The 22,135-nt window shown below is 40.9% G+C and overlaps 1 protein-coding gene across 8 annotated transcripts; it reads left to right on the top strand.

The window, feature by feature from the left end:
* The first annotated feature begins 4,001 nt into the window (after positions 1-4,001).
* On the top strand, positions 4,002-18,822 carry syncrip (synaptotagmin binding, cytoplasmic RNA interacting protein). 8 transcript variants are annotated; one of them, XM_082147932.1, is made up of 12 exons: positions 4,002-4,152; positions 5,177-5,336; positions 8,182-8,300; positions 9,206-9,313; positions 9,391-9,504; positions 11,088-11,264; positions 11,479-11,614; positions 11,733-11,938; positions 12,757-12,906; positions 12,990-13,111; positions 15,288-15,669; positions 17,239-18,822. In XM_082147932.1, the coding sequence occupies exons 2-12, from the start codon at positions 5,189-5,191 to the stop codon at positions 17,275-17,277; spliced, it is 1,701 nt and encodes a 566-aa protein (XP_082004058.1). In that variant the 5' UTR covers positions 4,002-4,152; positions 5,177-5,188; the 3' UTR covers positions 17,278-18,822. The 8 variants fall into 8 exon arrangements, with proteins under 8 accessions (XP_082004058.1, XP_082004057.1, XP_082004056.1 ...); XM_082147931.1 differs by having other exon boundaries at positions 17,236-18,822; XM_082147930.1 differs by having other exon boundaries at positions 15,288-15,811.
* Positions 18,823-22,135: the final 3,313 nt, after the last annotated feature.

Below are 22,135 nucleotides of genomic sequence, written 5' to 3'. Positions count from 1 at the left end.
TTGGTGGTTTCGGATTGTTTGTGGATTTGAAAAAAGCACCTAAAACAACACGTACATTAATACGTCAAACTCCTGTTTACTGTTAAACTTTTATGCTAACGTTTCATTGAAATGAAACGGATAAAACTGAGTGAAGATTGTAAATTCAAACACGTATGTTAATAATAAAACATAAAAGAACAGATGTAAACATAATACATTTCAAAAGAGGGTAATCTTTCACTGACTGGACCGTTCCTAATATTAGTTATGTTTTCATGTTCCCATTATACAGCCACCTGTAACTATTATTTTTGTATGTATGACACATATTAGTCACACTTAAAAGGTTAGTTGACCCAAAAATGATCATTCTGTCATAATTTACTTGTGTTGTTCCAAACTTCTATGACTTTCTTTTTTCTGTGGAACACAAAAGTTTTTTGTTTTAACAATGCCGGTGACCAAACCGTTTTTGTGACCAGTGACTTCCATTGTATAGACTAAAAAAACATTCCTCACTTTTCTTCATGTTCAATAGAAGAAAGAAACTCAGAGGTTTGAACGATGACAGAATGATCATTTATAATCCCTTTAACCACAGACATTATTTTAATCTTACATAAATCTAAAAAGCCTTAAAAATTCCTGAGGGAACCAGCTGTGTTTTAAAGCTCTGCTCATTACATACCGAGCTTTAAATGGTTCAGTCCCTCATTACTGACACGCTATAATCCATCACGTTGACTGTATGATCACAGCATGATGACTTCTTGTATTATCAGAAAACACAACAGGAGGCAGATGATTTGGCTTAGCACTGTTCAGGACTCACTATCACAGCTTATGCCGTGACTAAAGACTTATTTTTTCAGTCAAGCACACGCCTAATTAGTTCATTCATACCAGGGTTATGCTGTTCTTCAGGTCCGCTGGAAAAAAAGACACCTCTCTCATACAACTCTGCTTTCAATCAACTGAATGGCATCTATGCTAATATTAGTCTTTTTGCATTGGGATGCTTATCCTGAGAGTACATGAATCTGCGAGATCCAGCTTGACGTTGTTGTCCGATGTCTTCGAATACGTCAGCGGAAGAAGGTCATCTGGTACTTCTCGACTACTGTTTTATGAATACTGTGAATTCAGACATACTACTCTTTTCATATCCTGCTTTTCACATACTATATAGTCCATAAGTTGACTACTACTTGTGTCTATTGGTGGTTGGCAGGCCAATGTGGGAATGCAAATTTAAAAGGACACACTAAGGTCAGCTCATTCCCATATAATAGCAAGAAATCTAACATTCAGGATGAAAACAGATGATCCTGTTTCCACCGGGTATTTCGTGAACAGGCATGAAAACAAGAGGAGTGATGTTTTGCACGAACCGGTCACATCCCATTATATCCCATCATAACCCATCATAACCGATGGAGGCATTGCCTTCTCTCAAGTGACTTTCTCCCATTCATTCTCAATATAGTGTTGCTGTAGAACAGTGTTATTTTAGAAAAAAAGTTATTTGCACACTTTTTACTGTCACATTCTGTAATATTTGCGTTGTTTTAATTTAGTGTTTTGAGGAGGCACTGCTTTGGTTGAACTTTGGTTCAGCTTTGCATTTCAGGGCTGCTTTGTGTGCTTGTTCGGGACAAGGGTTAAGGGAAAAATTATTTTACTTGCCTGACTGGACAAGTAGCTTAAAACTTTAATAATAAAGAATAACTAGGGAAGTATCGAAACGCAAGAATGATTCTGACTTTATTACATTCAGCGTAAACTCGCGCCTTGTGCTGCCTGTCTCTTTGTGAGAGACTTTAGTGGAGAAATCAAAACAAATGAGCATAACAGCACACATAAAGAAACTCACAGAAGAAACAAACTGAGGTAAAAATTAAAATGTTGAGTTTTTTTGTTCATAACATATGATATAGTTATTTAACATAACACTACCAAAAATAGTTCAAATGTAAAGCAACACTCAGCGTGGCGTTTACTGAGTGAGTCGTGTGAACAAATCGTTTGAATAAATGACTCAATGGCTGAATCAGAAATCGCCCCCTATACTCTCAAACAGGGCGTTATTTGTGGGAACAGCCATTTGTAGTGGTGTCCAAAACCATATTGAGTGCATTCATTCAATCCCACAATGCACTGCAATAACGAGTGTACAGCCGATGTACGCTCAACGGCTGTCTGAATTCGCTGACTCATTTTCATTCACTCCTTCAAGTGAACTGTATTAGTGGACTAACGTAGGGAATAGCGAATGAGGGTTTAGGGGGCGATTTCAGATTCAGTCGCGCTGATCACGTGACCAGCGCCGGCCAATAGTGAGGCGGGTTCAGACGCAGAAGTTTACACTACACCTCAACAGCGGAGGAGACTGACATGGAAGAGAAGAGATTGTTGAATAAAGTCAATATTTTTTATTAAAAGGGTTTTGCACACAAAAAGTATTCATAACATTCATACTCATAACATTGTTGAACCACTGGAGTCACATGGACTATTTTAATGATGTGTTTACTACCTTTCTGGACCTTGGAAGTTGCCATGAAGTTGCTGCCTATGGCAGTATTTCATCAAAAAAATGTGTGTTCTGGAGATGAACATAGGTCTTACGGGTTTGGAACAACATGAGGGTGAGGAATTAATGAAAGAAATTTCATTTTTGGGTGAACTATCCCTTTAAGAATCAAACTGTGCAACTTATGCTGACGTGTCTCTAGTGCAGGACCAGGTGCACCTCAAAGCTTTTGCTGATACTCTTTACCTTATGAGGATGTGATGCTTATCTAGATTAGGTATATTTGAGCTTACAGCTGGAGGCAGATTTTCTCAGTTCTCACCTCTTCACCCTCTGGGTGTAAGATCAGCATGGATACGGACTAAACCACATATGCCTGCCTTAGTTAGACTTGAGGACCACAGCATCAAACAGCACAATTCTCAATTAAGAATCCAGCTAAAGATATACTCAAGTTTCCCACACCATATTAATGAAACGTTGTAGTAAATCACGTCACCTATGTCATAAAGGTTTAATGTTATACAATCAATCGGTTTACAGCAAAAGAAAACAGTCCCTTCATCTCAGAAATATATTTTTTTTTTCTTAGATTTTATAATAAATTCAAGCAAGCTCATTTTCTGCCTCTACCACCTACTGGCAGTGTGACGCAATGATATTAATGATTAATGATAGGCCTAGTAATGATATTAAGGAGAAAAAAGAGATAGAATCAGATTCACTTTTCCCCTTGATACAAAATATAGAGATTAAGGATAAACATGGCCAGTGCTGAGTCTGGATATACATGAGGACTAATGCATTCCCTTTCATCTCAATGGCAGCTGGAGCATGTAGACAGTTCGAGGTCGGCCATCTTTGCTCCTGGACACTTATGTGGCCTTCCAGTGGAGTCGGAAATATTGTAATTATGTGATGTTGGAAGGGACGTCTTGATTTGAAACATGGCGGAAACACTGGCCTATTATATAATAATCTATAGATCAGCGTGTGCAGAAAGAAAGTGTAGAGAATTATAGTGAATCATTTTGCCAATTATTTTAATTTTACATGTTGTATGCCAAGTAGGCTACGCACAGGTCAGCTGATAGACAACAGCACATTTAGTTTTGATAATCTACAAGTAAAAGATGTAAATGAATCATTTGAATCGTTTTGAATTGAGGTGTAGTTATTTGGGTCACTTGTTTTGTCTGGGCTCCTTTCAGTGAATGCGTCACGTGTCATAATAACAAACGCCCGACTGGTGCCCAGATAGCAGACAGACGTCGATTCAATGTCAGTTTGCTATCTGTGGACACTTGAAGGCACATTTCACAAAGTTCTCATTAAAAAGAATAATGATGCTGCTCATGTTTGCAGACTATATCGTTTCTTTCCCATTGTTTCACAGTGTTGTTTCTCCCGTATTGTTGCGCTTTTGTTGGTGTGTTGTGTGAAAGGCCCGTGATCGGGTGCGTCGGAAACCCCATCGGTGCGCGCGGCCGTGAGTGCGCGCGCGCGTGAGCAGCAGCGCCGCCCGCCATTTTACATTATTGGGAATCCAGCGGAGCTCCGCCGGGGAGTCACTTACCCGCCCCCAGAACACATATTCAGCACACACACACCCGAGCAGACCAGCAGATCATCGCCAGGTAAGCGTGCGGCCTCGCTGGGCGAGCTTTCGTGCCGTTTCTCGCGGCGCAGGCGTTTATTTTACCGGTGTTTGGAAACAATGTGCTGGGGGCGCGCGCGAGGGGGGAGGGGTTTTTACCGGACACGCTAAACACGCGCTAGCCTTGTGAGAGCAGGCCTTTAAAACACATTAAACGCGTAAATATGTCGCCAGCGGTGTATTTGTATTAGTAATTACAGCGTGTGGTTGCACACTAGATTCGCTCATGTTGTGTGTGTCTGTCTGTGTATGAGTCACGCTGCTGGGTTACTAAGCTAATGCTAATGCAGCTACATCGACTGAAGACGCGCGCCGGAATCAGATTTAACAATTTTATCAACAAAAGATTAAGGAATTTTTGTGGAAAAATGCATTAATGGTAGGTTTTGCGCAACGCGTTGTCGTCTTGCAGCTGTTTAATGGTGATTTTGTGGGTGTGTGTGTAGTTGTGCAGGGCCCGAGAACCCAATGCTGCACGCGCGCCAACACAGCCGACGCGCGCACGTGTGCTTTTAGCCAGTAACGCTTTTTTAATGTGTGTGTGTGTGTACACACAGATAGCGGTCGTAGATGCTGTTTATCATCAGATTTAGTCTGTTTCTGGACTTTAGATTGATAAGCTCTCGCACAGGTGTATTATAATGAGGGATGGTTGAGTGTCAGAGGGGCTGAAACATCACACACACACGAGCACATGGACAGCACTTGTTTACTGTGGTTGCAAACTTAGTAGATAAGGCTGATAGTTTGTGGAGTGAGAGGAACATGTGCCCTGTCTGTTAGGGGTTTGGGTGGGTCTTTTGCTGGGATGATTTATGCGTAATTGTGTAAGTAAATATGAAACGCTATATTTAGCATTTGCATGCAGGTTAAAACAACCTGGATGATTTTGAGATTGCAACACTGACTTTATTGGAACCCTACTCATGAAATTGAATATCCACGTAATTTGTGTAATTGTCTACCCCAAACCTGCAATAATTTGGCTCATTGCATTTGAACAGATTTCTGGAGACATGGCCACAGAACATATTAATGGGAATGGTACAGAAGAACCAATGGACACGACTGCTGCAGTTACCCATTCTGACCACTTCAACACTTTATTAGAAGCTGGTTTACCACAAAAAGTTGCTGAAAAGCTAGATGAAATTTACCTAGCAGGTAAGCCAAAACTCGGACCCTTCCAAATTGACTCCTCATCCTTTCTTGTATCACATTCAATGCATGTTGAACTGTACGTGTCATTATGTTTTCTTGCATATTAGGGAATTGGCAGGTAATTAGCAACTTTGTGTGGTTTCACCGTGGGTAAATGGGTACTGCAGCGTTAACTGATGCTGAGTCGCGATGACACACCGGGCCACAGAAATAAAGGCTGGATTGAGCGTGTCTGGTCGGATCCTGAGAGGGGATTAGCTCTCGTTGTGAAAGGGGGCCGGTGGGGTGGAGGGAGGGGGGGTGTCCCGGGGGGGACGCGGGCCAGCTGGGCGTATGCTGGGACAATAGAGGCAGCTGTCTGGAGCGGGACAGGTGATGCGCCCCTACGGCTTATCACGAACAGATGCTGAGTGTGAAGGGGGTGAGAGGACTGCCCGGACAACCGTTCATATTCATATCACTGTATTAATGGGGAGAGCTGCTAATGCTCGCGGGTGAAGGGTTAGAGATGGAGATTTCCAGTAGTCGTGGTTTGATTGCCAGTATCTTGGAGAACACTGTGGCCGATGTAAAGCCAGGAGGCTGTGTGTGATATCAGACTACCTGATTTATAGATGCATAACAATCACTTCAATAACATTTATTTAATTTTTTTTTAAGTTAATTATGAAAATACAGTACAGGCCAAAAGTTTGGACACATTACTATTTTTAATGTTTTTGAAAGAAGTTTCTTCTGCTCATCAAGCCTGCATTTATTTGATCAAATACAGAAAAAAAAAGTAATATTGTGATATATTACAATTTAAAATAATTGGTTTTCAATTTATTATACTTTAAATTATCATTTATTTCTGTGATCAAAGCTGAATTTTCAGGATCATTACTCCAGTCTATCACATGATCCTTTAGAAATCATTCTAATATGATGATTCATTATCAAAGTTGGAAACAGTTCTGCTGCTTAATATTTTTTCATAACCTGTGATACTTTTTTAGGATACTTTGATGAATAAAAAGTAAAAAAAAAAAAAAGCAAATGTTTTAAAAATAGAAATCTTCTGTAACAACAATATACACTACTGGTCAGTCATTTCGGGTCAGTCATTTTTTGTCTTACTTTTTTTGAAATAAATCAATACTTTTATTCAGCAAGGATGTGTTAAATTGATAAAAAGTGATAGTAGAGAAGATTTATATTATTAGAAAATATTTTTTTATTTTGAATAAATGCAGTTCTTTTTAATCTTTTATTCATCAAATATATTAGTCAGCAGAACTGTGTCCAACACTCATAATAAATCATAATATTAGAATGATTTCTAAAGGATCATGTGATAGACTGGAGTAATGATCCTGAAAATTCAGCTTTGCATCACAGAAATAAATGATAATTTAAAGTATAATAAATTTAAAACCAATTATTTTAAATTGTAATAATATATCACTATTACTTTTTTTTTCCTGTATTTTTGATCAAATAAATGCAGGCTTGATGAGCAGAAGAAACTTCTTTCAAAAACATTCAAAATAGTAATGTGTCCAAACTTTTGGCCTGTACTGTATATCAGATGAATTGGATGTGCACATTGTTTAACTTAAACTGGATCGTTATGCCAAATGAGTTTAAATCAGCATGTGATATAAAGTTTTACATTGATGTAAAATAATGTGTTAAAATAAAGCACAGCTGTACGCATATTTAAATTTAATGTTTTTTTTTTATTATGAATTATTCATGATGCCAGCGTTGGAAGCATCCTTAAAATAGGTACAGGTTATTTAGGTATGAATGTGTATAAATATGATGCAGGTTAGTCACTTTTTATTAATTAATTTGTTGTTTTAGAAAAGCCTTCCTAGCGACCCGAGATGCAGACTAGCTCATGCTGTATACTCTCCATGTGCAATACATATCTCCAGCTTTCGCCTGGAATCATGTTTCTTCTACTGTCCCGATTCAAATAAACGTTTAAATAAATAAAATAAATCCGTGAAATAAACTGATGTACTTTAGATGGTAATTTCTTGATTCTGTAATCATATTATTGTGTTTTTTATAAAAAGTTAGTATGCATTGGGAGGCATTTTCTCAAACAAGAGACAGATAGTGCTAATCTTACATGCATAGTTTGAAATGTCCGCATCAGTTCACATGGACATGACGTCCCGGAGAAGAAAGAGCACACTTGTTGTTATGCAGGCGACACATGCGCACTACTGAGGACACTTGTGAGGATTGTGAAATGTTTCAGATGTTCAAAGACTTGTTTTAATGATATAAATGCATATTTGTTGAATGTTGAGAGAGTATGTGAAGGGCTAAAGCATTTCACCTACTAATAGAAAAGTATAAACTATTTAACTTTTTTTTCTATAGCGTTCACTTTCTTTAAACCGGTCTAATATCCAGACAGAACTGTCAAACACTAACCTATTGATGGAGGATGTGAGCTAAGGGTCTCAGCGCTGGGACTTACTTTTAATGCTAGCACCTGTCAAAATGTTGCCTCCAACACTAAACAGCTAAACAGAAACTCTTTATCAGCCAATCCTGATGAGACGTCAGATATCAGGTGATGTTTTGTCCACTAGAATGTTGTCAGGTCTTCAGACGGCCGAATCCTCCTGCCTTTAAAAGTGTTTATCCTGTATTCTCAAGTGACTGTAGAAGTCATTAGCATTCCCGAAGTCTGTACTGAAGCCCAGTCCAAATGATGATACACACGAACTCTCTCTCAGAGAAACCTTGATGAATATTGAGTACTCTGACTGGACGGGCCATAAGGCGTCCTGCGGTTGGTGAGGTCATGTGTCAGCGCTGAAGTTTCGCTGGTTGTCTCCCGCAGGCCTGGTGGCGCACAGTGACCTGGACGAGAGGGCCATCGAAGCACTGAAGGAGTTCAATGAGGAAGGAGCTCTGCAAGTTCTGGTCCAGTTCAAGGAGAGCGACCTATCCCATGTGCAGGTGAGTGAGAGATTCAGGTGAAGCGTGGAGAAAGTTAAGTTAACCACTTTATTAATCCCACAAGGGGTGATTATATTAGGGCAGTGGCATCACATCACAAACTAAACAACATGCATTAAAAGCAATCTTTCCACATACACGTGTCTTCATGTTACAACATTCCAGTGCTCCAAGCTTTATAATATTCACATCAGAAGCAAACAAAAAAAGCAAACACCTCAAGAATTCTTAAAGGAGTCATCGGGTGCCCATTTTCCACAAGTTGGTATGATTCTTTAGGGTCTTCATGTAAAGTTTGTAACATACTTTGGTTGAAATTCCTCAATGGTTGTGTATAACACACCTTTACCTCCTCAAGAACAGCTCTGTTCACAGCAACCCGTTTCAGTGCTTATAATGAGCAACTGATCACAACCCTCACCCCTCCATGGGGCGTGTCGACACAAGACATGTAAAGTGCTGCCATGGCAACCTGCTCAGAGTATACAAATGGCTGAGGGTGGAAATATGCTAATACAGGATAGTCCGTCAGCGGTCGTGGGCGGAGCATGAGCAATATGACATCACATTGCTCAGAAAATCAAACTGCTTGATTGAGAGTATTTAGACTTTTTGAGGTTTAAAAAAAAGTGAATGGATTTATTTTACTGTATGGCGGTTGTCCACACACTGCAAAGACACATTTATATGTAAACTATTTTGCATCTGATGACCTCTTTAAAAAAAAAAAATCACATTAATTCTGAAAGGTTTCTCTCTCTCTCTCTGTTTCTCTCTCTCTGTTTCTCTCTCTCTGTTTCTCTCTCTCTGTTCTCTCTCTCTCTCTCTCTCTCTCTCTCTCTCTCTCTCTCTCTCTCTCTCTCTCTCTCTCTCTCTCTCTCTCTCTCTCTCTCTCTCTCTCTCAGAACAAAAGTGCCTTTCTCTGTGGAGTGATGAAGACCTACAGGCAGAGAGAGAAACAAGGGACCAAAGTTCTAGATTCCACTAAAGGACCAGATGAGGCAAAGATTAAGGTGCGTTGTGTCCCTTTAACAGTTCACTTCCACTAAAAGCGTGCCTGTTGATTCATTGGTTGGGTCTTGTTTTTCAGACTTTGCTTGATAGAACCGGCTACACCCTTGATGTCACCACAGGTCAGCGCAAGTACGGCGGGCCTCCGCCAGAGTCCGTCTACACAGGAGCTCAGCCCTCGGTCGGGACAGAGGTAATCACTCCACTCGTGCTGTGAGCTCGTGAAGCGCTAGATCGGGGGTCTGCGAAGGCTGTGTAAATGATGACTTATGTACACTGTGCTGGAGTAACTTTGTTACGATGACAGTTACCGCTAAGATCTGACTCGACAGCCTCTCCACGTTAGAGAGCCGTCTGTCTGCGGTACACCAAAGGCCCTGATATACTCTTGGCAAAAGTAGTAGCTCATGTTATTCGCTAGGTTGTAAACGGTGTGAAACCCCTTTGCTTCAGTGATGTACAAGATTCCCCTCCAGCTCGTAACATGTCCATGCTCACACAGTCTCCACGATTTCATCTAAATATTTTTCTTTTTTCCCCCCAACAAATCCCCTTACACTATAAAGTAGGGCTGGGTATTGACACACATTTCACAATTCGATTCGATTTTGATTCAATATTGATTATTTAGGATATCAGGTGCAATGCATAGCTAATTTTCTCAAGGAAAACAAATCTCTTAACTAATGCTGTAAACTGGGAGTCAGTGGTAGCCTATAGGCTTCATTAGCCTACTGTAATATTGAAGGTATTATATTGAACTGATTTGTATACAAACACTTAAATTACTCTTTTATTAATTTTTTTTTATAATAAATTTATATGAATATAAACATTTAAATGGTGGCTGTTCTAAAAACTTGCCAGATTTATTCAAACATGCATTAAATATTGAAGAACATTAAAAATTATAATGAATATGTAATACGGTGCATATATTTAGAAAAATGCTCCTCTAGACTTCTCGCTGACTAATGAGTTTATGGTCACAAGGTTTATGGTTTTCTGAGGTAAATGTGACGTTACATGACATTGTTTACAAGCTGTTTTACTGACGTCTTTCCACGGTTGAAACACTGATTGGGCGACTCCATGTCACATGATACTCTATCTAACACACTTTCAGATGCTCATTCATGTTTATTTCGCGCTGTAACTGGTGTTATTAAGGCGGAAGAGAAGGTCATGTGTGCTCGTGCTGCTGCTTCTCTAGAGCTGAACCAGAGCGATCTCACACCTCAGCCCCAATTGTATTTGTTTTTGAATTTCATAAGAAAATGGACGTAATTTTAAATCTGAGTAACAAACCACAAAGATTATTGCAATTTATTGGATGGGATGCAGTGCTACAATGTTCCATTCATTCATCAACTGAAAACAGGATGACTAGCCTAATCGATTCTTGGGATTTAAGAATCGATATCCGTTCGTAAAACTGAGAATCGATTAAAATCGAGAAATCTTTATTTTATTTTTTATATTTTTAAAGGTCTATATTGTTTTGTTTTTTTTGGTACATGAACTAAATGAAAATGATGTTAATGCATATTTTATTTCAAGCAATTAATGTATGGTTTTAGTTAACGACAATAATACCAGGCGTCACAATCAGTTATTATAGAGTGATTTAATGAATATTAATATTCTTCAGTGGATGAGTTTAATGCCGATATATTGAAGATAAAGTTCATGAACTCGTATTGCTCGGTGGGTGTGTATACGAGCTCTGATCCGTCAGACCGGCTCATCGACTGCTCTATTCTCTCTGTACTGCAGATCTTCGTGGGGAAGATCCCGAGGGACTTGTTTGAAGATGAGCTCGTTCCTCTGTTTGAGAAGGCGGGGCCGATCTGGGACCTGCGCCTGATGATGGATCCTCTGAGCGGCCTGAACAGGGGCTACGCCTTCCTCACTTTCTGCACTAAAGAGGCTGCACAGGAGGCCGTCAAGCTAGTAAGACATGCTAATCCGTACGGGTCCATTCATGACTGTATACCTGCTGCTTCTGTCTTCAAGTGTCAGTGCATGGCTAAAAGAACCGGACTCAATCAAATCTCAGAAAACCCCATTGGGGTGTTTGTGGGGGGTCACATGGGTGTTGCTTTGCAAGTGAGGCTTTACTAATGCAACAGTTGTTCAAGTATTCAATCTGTTTTTCTCCTCTTAGTGTAACAATCATGAAATTCGCCCGGGCAAACATATTGGCGTGTGTATATCAGTGGCCAACAACAGACTCTTTGTGGGCTCCATTCCCAAGAGCAAGACAAAAGAACAGATTGTTGAAGAGTTTTCCAAAGTCACGGGTGAGTTTTGCCTTAAATTACTGTTCCTGCGCGCGTCTCTGCGTTTTCTTCACGTGCTTCGTTCACTCGGATTCTTTAAAGATGTGTTTAATGTGTCTTTCTTTTGTTTTTTTGTTAGAGGGTCTTACTGACGTAATCCTCTACCATCAGCCGGATGATAAGAAAAAGAACAGGGGCTTCTGTTTTCTGGAGTATGAGGACCACAAAACAGCAGCGCAGGCTCGACGGAGGCTCATGAGCGGGAAGGTGAAGGTGTGGGGCAACGTGGTCACCGTCGAGTGGGCCGACCCTATCGAGGACCCCGACCCAGAGGTCATGGCGAAGGTCAGAACATGATCACTGACAGGGCAAAACCAGCATCACTTTCTCATGTGACTGTGCAGACGATGGGTTGTGTACGCTGTTCTGAAGCACTAGCGTTTCATGCTAGCTTGACGGCCTCTCCGAGACTGCACATGTTGGTTAGCTCTGCACTCCAGCCTGATGCTGAGTTATCCTCTGGGGCCTGTTAATAACACCTGGTCACTTCATGCGTCTGTACTGATTCGGATAGCTATCTGATTCTTTTACACCTGGTCACAGAAATGTTTCCGAAAATCAGATATAAATCCGATCTTTGATTCCTGCGCTATATGCAAATTTATGATTCACGTCAATGAATGCAACAGATATGAGCTGCATTTTATTGATAATCAGCTAATTTCAAGATTAAAGTCTGCAATGTGTGAGAGCGCAGCATCATCAGTGGTAAGACCGTTTAGTCTCTCTGCTTCTACTGAAGATGATTGTGTTTTGATGATTGTGTGTGACTGTTTCATTTGTGGTAGTTGGTTTGCTGAAGAGATGCGTGTTGTAGTAGCGCCGTAACATCTGGCTATAATGTCATATAGCCTATAACACACTGACAAATCTATTTTAAAATTTACATATGTGGTTTCAACAATCATATGCATTTACACTTGTCCAGATCACGTCCTGAAGTGGTTTGAGCGATCGGATTTAAGGGCATTTACACCTGGTCAGATCAGAGAAAGCACATGAAGTGACCGGTTGAAAACACCAAGGCCTAGTTTACACCTGATCTAAACGCTCATATGTAGGATCTGCTGGAGCTCACGTTGTCGTCTCATCTGCTTCTCTAGGTGAAGGTGTTGTTTGTCAGGAACCTGGCGAACAGCGTCACAGAGGAAATACTTGAAAAAGCTTTCGGCCAGTTTGGCAAACTGGAGCGAGTAAAGAAGCTGAAAGACTACGCCTTCATTCACTTCGACGAGAGGGACGGAGCGGTCAAGGTGAGAACAGCTTTGAATGGCACTTAATGAGGTATGAAAGTGTTTGTGTTTTGAATGTTCATTACAGTGGTGGATGTTCACAGGCGCTGGCAGAAATGAACGGCAAAGATTTAGAGGGAGAGCACATTGAGATCGTGTTCGCCAAGCCACCCGACCAGAAGCGGAAAGAGAGGAAGGCGCAGCGTCAAGCAGCGAAGACGCAAATGTGAGTGTTACAGGTGTACAGCCCTGCTCCTGCAGATTTCAGCTCCGCAACGCTGGTTTTCACGCCGTCCTGAAGACTCAGGTGTGTTCGATAAGGTTTGGAGTAGGGCTGCACGATATAGCGTTTTGGCATCGATATTGCGATGTGCGCATCCACGATAGTCACACGCAGGATGTGTGATGTCATGTATAGGGATCATAGTTAATCCGTCATCCGGACGGACCGGCTGCTCCCCGTTTCAGAACGCATGTGATTTTTTTTGCAAAGTTTAAATCCTCTTAGGGTGAAAGTTATCAGTTCGTCTTAAAGGGACAGTAGCCTAATAAACCTGCAGCTGTTTCTCACAAATGGTGATCAAACAACAGAAGAGTAAGAGAAAATAACGTTTGGTCCTTTTAAAATGTGTTGTTAAAGGAGAACTCCGGTGAATTTTTAAGTTAATCTTGATCGTTTTACCTTTGTGAGTACTGTCTATAGAAAAAAAAACGAACCGGATCGGTGCTTGCAACGCGGAGCTGTTACAGTTAATGCCCAGAGCTCCCATTCAGCTAAACGGCAGTTATGGGGGCATTAACCTAAAGAGTGTCTTTGTGCCTCTTAACAGACATAAAATGCAATTAAAATGTCTGTCCAACATGAGCAGGGCCCTTACATGACAACAAGATGCGTTTAGCAACTTAGCCATTGTTTAAACTCACCTAAATAGTGTTTTAGACGGCTAGCTGTAGTCTCGCGCTGAAGTCCCGTGGGAACTCAGTTGTAGCCGGAAAAAGTGCGCGTGATTTTTTTTTTTTTTTTTTTTTTTTTTTTTTTTTTTCAAACCACTTCAGCGGAAATCCCGCCCTGCAGCTGATTCTAAGGTTTTCATTGGTCATGTCAATCGTCACTGTAACCTAAACCAATGAAATCAGCTGCAGGGCGGGATTTCCGCTGAAGTGGTTTGGGGGGAAAAATCGCGCACATAGTGCAGGTGGGAGGAGCGTCGTGTTCCGGCTACAACTGAGTTCCCACGGGACTTCAGCGCGAGACTACAGCTAGCCGTCTAAAACACTATTTAGGTGAGTTTAAACAATGGCTAAGTTGCTAAACGCATCTTGTTGTCATGTAAGGGCCCTGTTCATGTTGGACAGACATTTTAATTGCATTTTGTGTCTGTTAAGAGGCACAAAGACACTCTTTAGGTCGATGCCCCCAAAACTGCCGTTTTAGCTGAATGGGAGTTCTGGGCATTAACTGTAACAGCTCCGCGTTGCAAGCACCGATCCGGTTCGTTTTTTTTTTCTATAGACAGTACTCACAAAGGTAAAACGATCAAGATTAACTTAAAAATTCACCGGAGTTCTCCTTTAAGTTGTATTGTATTAGTTATATTTCATTTATACAGTGAAGACTTTAATTTTACATTTGAGTATTCAGTTTCTGTCCCTGAATAGTTAGATTTACCTGAAAAACATAAAGCGCTGCTTATTTCAGGTGTATCTTTCTTCTACTGTATGTATCTATGCTTGTGATTTTGTTTATAATTTTCAGTGCAGATTCACTCCTCTACAAAATCACCCCAATTATTCTAGAATGATTAATTCTTTTCAAATAGAGCTATAGTGAAGTCATCTGGGGAAATGGTTTTTGTATCGCAATATATATTAGAGCAAAACTAAATATTTCAATGTCATTTTAATTTTTCCCCCCCAAAATCGTGCAGCCCTAGTTTAGAGCTGAACTCTGCAGGACCGACACCCTCGATTAGGGCTGGGACAATATATCGATTACAATTTTTGCCGTAATTTGCTGGCTTCCACTGCCTTACACACTCCACTCCAACCTTCTATAAATAATCATTTATAAAGTGCGAAAAGGTTGAAGTGAATTACAAGGGAGTTTGCATTCTGCCAGGATTCTGAGGTGCGACTGACTCGAACGCACGACTGCTCATCTTTATGAGCATTTGAGCGTGTGGTTATAAACTAGCCTAGAGCGCCATCTGCTGGTAAACTAAGCTCAGAATCGATTCGAGAGAATCGTGATGCATTCGTAAAAAATTGGAAACGATCCACGAATCGCGATGCATTGATTTCTTGTCCCAGCCCTTCCCTCGACTGACATCATGAATGCGAACCGCTCTGTGTGACCGATCTTAGACCTAAACATGCCTCTGCTCTCTCTCTCTCTGTCACAGGTATGACGATTACTACTACTACGGCCCTCCTCAAATGCCGCCTCCTGCCAGGGGCCGGGGCAGGGGAGCCAGTCGGGGGGGCTACTCCTACCCGCCCGACTATTACGGCTACGAAGATTACTACGATTACTATGGTTACGATTACCATAACTACAGGGGCGGCTACGATGACCCGTACTTCGGCTACGATGACTTCCAGGCGCCGGCCCGGGGCCGAGGGGGGCGCGGAGGCGGGGCGAGAGGCGGGGCGTCTCCGGTGCGGGGCCGAGGGGCCAGCGCTCCACGGGGCAGGGCGAGCTTCCCCCAGCGAGGAGGCGGGCCGGGGGCCAGCCGGGGCCCGCGCGGAGGAGCCAGAGGCGGGGTTCTGCCGAGAGGCCGCGGGGTACGTGGTGCTCGGGGTGGACGCGGTGGAAATGTAGGAGGCAAGCGCAAAGCTGATGGCTACAACCAGCCAGATTCCAAACGGCGCCAGACCATTAATCAGAACTGGGGCTCGCAACCCATTGCACAGCAACCCTTGCAAGGTGGCGATCATTCTGGTAACTATGGTTACAAATCTGACAACCAGGAGTTTTATCAGGATTCTTTTGGGCAACAGTGGAAGTAGAGAATGTAGGGCTCTTTTTTTTCTTTTCTTTTTTTTTTTCCCAATAAAAAAAACAAAACTTTTTATAGAGACTTGATTGGCCCTCAAATCCATTAACGGTTGCCTCTCTCCTCCTCCTGGCGGGTTTTTTTTTGTACATATTTTAAGAATCCGCTTGGACTCGATCAGTAGTCACTCCCACCTGCTTCTGCCGAACTGTTTTTGTTTTATGTTTTGCTTTTGGAAGTCGTTTCCTACTTTTTAAAAATCGGGATTTGAAATTTTTAAATTTGCCATTTTGTGCTCAATCTGTCTTATTTGGCTCTATAGTACCATGTATGTTCATAGGAAGTTTGCTCTTTATGTCTTAAGTAGGTAACAGCAGCAACAACAACAACAACAACAAAAAAAGACGAAAAAGGAAAAAAAAAATCACTGTCTCTTAAACTTGTATTCAACAAAGTAAAAAGAAAAAAAAGAAGAAAAAAAAAAGAAATTGCTATTTGTATGTTACAAAAGATAATGCTAGTCAAATAGCTTGTCTTGTTTTTGGGGAAAACGATTTAAAAAAAGAAAAAACAAAGGACTTTGATCCTTATTTTTGGCTTTACATTTTGGCTTGTATTCTTTGCTGTTTGTCTGCTTGAATAAACATACACGCACCAGTGTACAAAAACTCAAATTGTGTTTCAAATTCATGTTTCGGCAAATTCTCTCTTCAAATTGCCTACAAATTTATGGCTCCTTGTGGAAGAAAAGGACTAAAGGTTTGCTTGTAGACATGTGCTGCTACCTCACTCTGCATGCCTTCAGATCGAGCTCTCGAGTCTCAGTCCGTATCCTCTCTCTCCACTCAAGCTTTGTGTGAACACACACACACACACACACACTCCCCCACACGAGGCTTCTCTTTACTCGAGGTCCCCGTGTGTTATAGAGACGCTTCACGAGGACAGAGGCTAAACTCAATGAAAGCCACAGAAAAGCACAATTTGACGCGGCGTGTTTCCGGACGAGGCGTCTGTCGCTGGAAGCTCTAGCTCTCTTTGCCCTTGCACGATTATCCCAAATTTGAGCAACAGTGGGAAACTGCCATGCATGTCTTTCCTCCTGTCGTCTGTGTTCCTCCTGATCTCCCTGATCCCTGTGCTCGCCCTCTCTCTCTCTGCATGCCTGAACGCGTACAGCCACGCTAGAGTCTCTAGTGAATGCTTCTGCTTTCTCTCTCTCTCTCTCTCTCTTTCTCTCTCTCTCTCTCTTTCTTGATATCCTTGCGGTCGTTTGTGTGAATTTTCTTTTTCCTTTGTGTTGTATTCATTGTTAACGCTCCTCTAATTTGTGTTCCTTTTGTTACCTGGCTAGCAGGGAAAAGGGGTCGAGGCTGGTCCTGACATGTCCCAGTGAAGACAGACTAGCTCAGTGGGGTCACGCCAGCTGATGATGATGATGATGATGATGATGATGATGGTAAGGTCCGTGCCACGGTCCGACTCAGTTCCTGCCTTACGGAAGCATATCTTCTCCCGTCTGCCTCCAAGATTGCCATCAACAACGCAGAGTCGCCATTAGACATGTTTGGACTCTTCTCTGTGTAATGTTTTCTTTTGTTTTTGTATTTAATTATTTTTTGTTTTGTTTTTTTGTTTAAGTTGATAAGAATGTCCCAGAACCCTTGTGTCATGAAAGAAAATGCTATTTGCAGTTACTTCTGGAGGTCAAGTAGCCCAAAGGAGTTTTATCCTTAACGTTACATGTATTTTGCACTTTGTAGATGTTTGAAGTGGCTTGGAGGAGCTTTGATGCTGTTGTATATTTTTGTGCATTTTAACTGCGGCTTACGAGGATGAACATGTTAAGCTTGTATATGAGTCTTGCGTTTATTTTTTATTTTTATTTTTCCTTAGTTGTTACAACCTGGTGTGATTGACCAGGCATTCCAGGTGAAATGGTTCTTTTCTGAACCCTTTTTTTTTTTTTTTTTTTTTTGGAAAGGGTTGGTTAACTACCTCATCCTGGAGGCTGAAACTGCCCTATCTGTACTGTACATACGGAGACCTAATGCAAGCAGGGCTTTTTATATTCAACTTATGCACAAGGGCAACATCAGAGCCAATGTACCTAGTGTATCATAGTCCTTTTGTAATAATGCTGAACAGTCAGACTGGGCATGTGAACCACACTCATGTGATGAGTCTAAAGCAGCGTCAGTCTGAGCTCTGAGGATGTAGTTACAGGTTGAAGACTTGTTTGGAAAGACTTGAACTTGAGGAAAAAGCTACTTTGAGAAGCTTTAGCTGTTTCTCAGCCCCCCCCCCCCCCCCCGCCCCAAATGAATTGCATTTTAAAGCTTTATTTTAAGATCATGCGGTCCACGTTGATGGATAGCTAGATCAGTTTTGAAACCAACACCATCCCTTTTGTGTGCTGTGCCACCTGGACGTGCACAAGTCACATGGTTTTTTTCCAGGTAAGTTGAGCCCGGATCAGCTCCGATCTGCCGGTTCCTCTGGACGGAGCGATCGAGCTCGGCTCCGTCTCCATCCCTGGTGCTGATGCGGAGTCAGACCGGATAGACCAGAGCGGCTCTGTAACGAGAGTATGATGTCATTGAACTGGGCACACCGTAGCTGCCTTTTAAATCACATGTAATAATGTGATGGGTTATTAAGATATGCATCCTTTTTTTGGGGCATGTCATTGGTAACTTCGATTCTCTCGTGTGCTCGTACAGGGTTTATACGTTTTTAAAAAAAGGGATTCTGTTGATGTTTCGGTTTCTTTTTGTTTTGCCTCTTTTAAAAGTATTGACTGGATTTTTTGACAATGACTGACTCCACAATGATTTCTGTATCACCATCAAACCATTTTTATAAAAAATGGTGTTTTAAAAAGTACTGCTGCATAACAAGTGTTTTTGCATTCCTGCAAATAAATTTTGTAAAATGAAAAGGCGTCTCTAGAGTGATTTAATCTCTGGTGTTGTGTAACACTTGTGTTATGACTCTACAAAGCCTTTAATTTCTACTGTTATATTGTGTTTTTGTTCAGTTTTCAGTATCTGTTAATGTCCACTGTTTGTCAAACTCTCGAGCGCTGTCTTCATGGCTCTGCATTTTCACATTTTTCATTTATTACTCTAAACACAGGGTTTCTTTTAGTGACTGAAATCAGGCTAGTTTACAAACGAGTCCCCAAACTTACACTTTCCATCAGCTTTCTTATTTGCACTGACATGGTTCTTGTTCAATTTACTATTTCACAACATCTAATTATTCCTATATTATTAATTCAAGAACTGATGCTCTTTGTGTAAGGTGTTCTGGGGAAAATGCATTAAGTTGGTTGACATTAAAAGTGATAATATTCTTAGTGTATTACCGGCTGTTGAAATGTAAGTGGTAAAGATCAGTTGGTCATCAAACACGACCCCAGTTGCACAGTGATCCACACAGTGAGTGTCTCATCATGAGCTCGGTCATCACATGCTTCGAGCTGTAGATGGCAGAGATAAGAGCTGAGCTGATCATATGGTTTATATGATAGAATAACATGATTTGTTGGAGGTTACTCTAGCCAGCCAAAGAGCTTCAGCAACTCTTATCGGGTCCAACAGTTTACTGGGTCCACAAGAATCAGTTTCACAGGCAATTTGTTAATGTAATTTCAATATCTTTGGATGATCCAATTAAGTAAAGCACTAGTTAAAGTTCCCTGACAGGGTTAATTTATATTTTTGTTTCTCATTACTGAATTATAAGATTATACTAGCTTGTTAAAAATGTTAACAAAAAAAAAGAAAATCACATTTAGCATGTTAAATTTAAATGATTTAGTCCCATCATGCAAAGCACACTGGGAACCGCAGTTTCAGCAATGTCCACAGATTTGAATACTTGATTGGTTTACACACACACACACACACACACACACACACACACACACACACACACACACACATTGAACAAGAATGAGAAATAAAAGTAGCTATATATATAAACTTCAAGCCAAAACAAATTAGTTTTAAGCGAAACTGGCTGAAGGCCGATTGATTGATTCTAATTGATTGATTTGATACTCAGTTATTATCCTTTTTCAGAATAATTTGATATATATATATATTAAGAACAGCATTTATTCAAAATATATATTTTTTCTAACAATAGAAATCTTTACTATCACTTTTTATCAATTTAACACATCCTTGCTGAATAAAAGTATTAATGTTTTTCAAAAAATGAGAAAAAAATTACTGACCCCAAACTTCTGAACGATGGTGTAACGATTGTTACAAAAGATTTATATTTCAAATAAATGCGGTTCCTTTTTTTAATCACAAATACTTACAGCTTGCTCCATTTCTACCAGAGAGACTCGGGAGATAGAGCGATGTAACAAAGCATTAATTTATTGACAATCCAGCAAGCAATTATTTATAAAGTTCTTTGGCGTAGGGGGACGGGGCGTCCGTAGTGCATAATCTGAGGGTAGCGGATCTGCTTTTCCTGCCTGAAGACGAAGGCAGAGGCGCTGCCGACCCCCGGGAGTATGGACAGGCATAGATATACATAATAAAGGCCTTTATATCTATGTGTGCAGGACCATCCTGGTGGTGGTGGTGGTGGTGGTGGGGAGGAGGGGGAGGGTGGAGGTCATTGTTGCATCAGCATCTGCAAACTCAAACATGTGTAAGTACAGATCTATTATACAGCAAGTATTAGGACATGATTGGATAGATGTGAAGGTAATCAGTGACGTAGTAATTAAGTCTTCCTGGCAGAACTTATGCTAAAGCTTTCATTTCTGTAAATCAGTTTTTGTGAACAACAGACTGACTGATGCTCTGCTCTTCGTCATCACCCGCTAGCGCCCCCTGCTGGAGAGGAAGACTAACAGCAGATGGAGATTATACTGATATTCCTGTCGTCCCCGGATTTCAATTACTGCAATTCAACAAGCTTTTTTTGTTTTCAAAAACATTTGGTATTATTTTACTTCCATAGTCTTGTCTCTGCTTCCACAGAAAGTGGACTTGGGACTTCTCAAAAACTGGAGACCAGTATCTCTGTTATGTTCTGATTGTAATTTTCCCCCCCCAAATGTTTATCAAATAGACTTGAACACTGAAGATATATAACGACAATATTTTTTTTTTACAGGATATAATTAATCGGTTTTAAAGCTACCCCTAAACCTAACCTTAACCCATGTTAGTTACCTTATATTACCAGTACTTTCTTAGGTAAGTACACTGTAAGTACACATACTGTATACCTGTGTCCACTTTCTGGCCAATTATATAGTTTAGTTATTGAATCTTTGTTGTGCAGATTGAGGAGGAATTTTAATTTCAAATTCAAGGGTCTATTATTGGGAAGATTCTGGGTTTCCTGAACTCAGGGGTGGGTTACAGTGGAGACGGGAAGGCTTGGCGAATGACCAACTTCAGAAGGAAAACTGGGAGGATCTGCTGGAGAAAGTGCTGCTAAATTGTTGAAATGGAAATGGCCGTTGCCACAGTTGTCCTATAGGTGGAGAGCTCTGGTAGTCAGTAATCTCTCTGTATCAGTGTTGTGGCATATAGCTATGGACCACCTGACGAACTTATTTCTAATATACAAAGTCAAAGTATTTCTAATATTACGGTCAAAGTTTGGTGGCTGTGAGGAGTCAGATCCGGGCCTTTAGGAGACAAGCTGTACAGACTTCTTTACAACGAGGATGTGGTATGGGCCAGACTCCTGTTTTTAAGGAAATTAGAGAAAGTCAGCCTGTCAGAGCCTCCACAGTTTCATAAGTCTGAGCTGCAGATATGGAGACCTGTCTTTAGAGTGGAGCGAAACATGGATGATCAAGGGCCGTTATTTTTCAGCCCAATGATCCAGACTAGACTGGTGTTGTAACCGCCTAATTCTGACCAGTTATGATCTGTGTTGTGTTGTTTAACTGAGAGAAGACCCGGGACACTGGATCTGCTGCAGTGATCATGTTCATCAGTGTTGTGGTATAGTACTATAGCTATGGACCACCTGACGAACTTATTTCTAATATACAAATGACATTTGTTTAAAAAAACCACTGGGACACTGGAACTGCTGCTGAAGGAGGGCTTATTATGCACTAAAGAAATGATATTGTGTTATTGTTATTGATTTCTCAATACAAAGACAAAGAATCCCGTAGGAACAGCACAGAAAGCTTTCATACATGTATTCATTTAGCAGATGTTTTTTTGAGGTGACTTAAAATCACTAAACATTCAACA

The sequence above is a fragment of the Leuciscus leuciscus genome (assembly GCF_965113295.1).
Source record: "Leuciscus leuciscus genome assembly, chromosome: 19".
In the NCBI taxonomy this organism is placed as follows: Eukaryota; Metazoa; Chordata; class Actinopteri; order Cypriniformes; family Leuciscidae; genus Leuciscus; species Leuciscus leuciscus.
This window is presented reverse-complemented; position numbering and strand designations above follow the sequence as displayed.

What these genes read in the sequence shown, in the direction of transcription:
- syncrip (XM_082147926.1), top strand. Translation starts at nt 5,189, where the DNA reads ATGGCCACAGAACATATTAATGGGAATGGTACAGAAGAACCAATGGAC. An exon ending in GCGACCTATCCCATGTGCAG is followed by an intron (nt 8,301 to 9,205) that starts GTGAGTGAGAGA and finishes TCTCTCTCTCAG; the next exon opens with AACAAAAGTGCCTTTCTCTG. An exon ending in AGAGGGACGGAGCGGTCAAG is followed by an intron (nt 12,907 to 12,989) that starts GTGAGAACAGCT and finishes GGATGTTCACAG; the next exon opens with GCGCTGGCAGAAATGAACGG.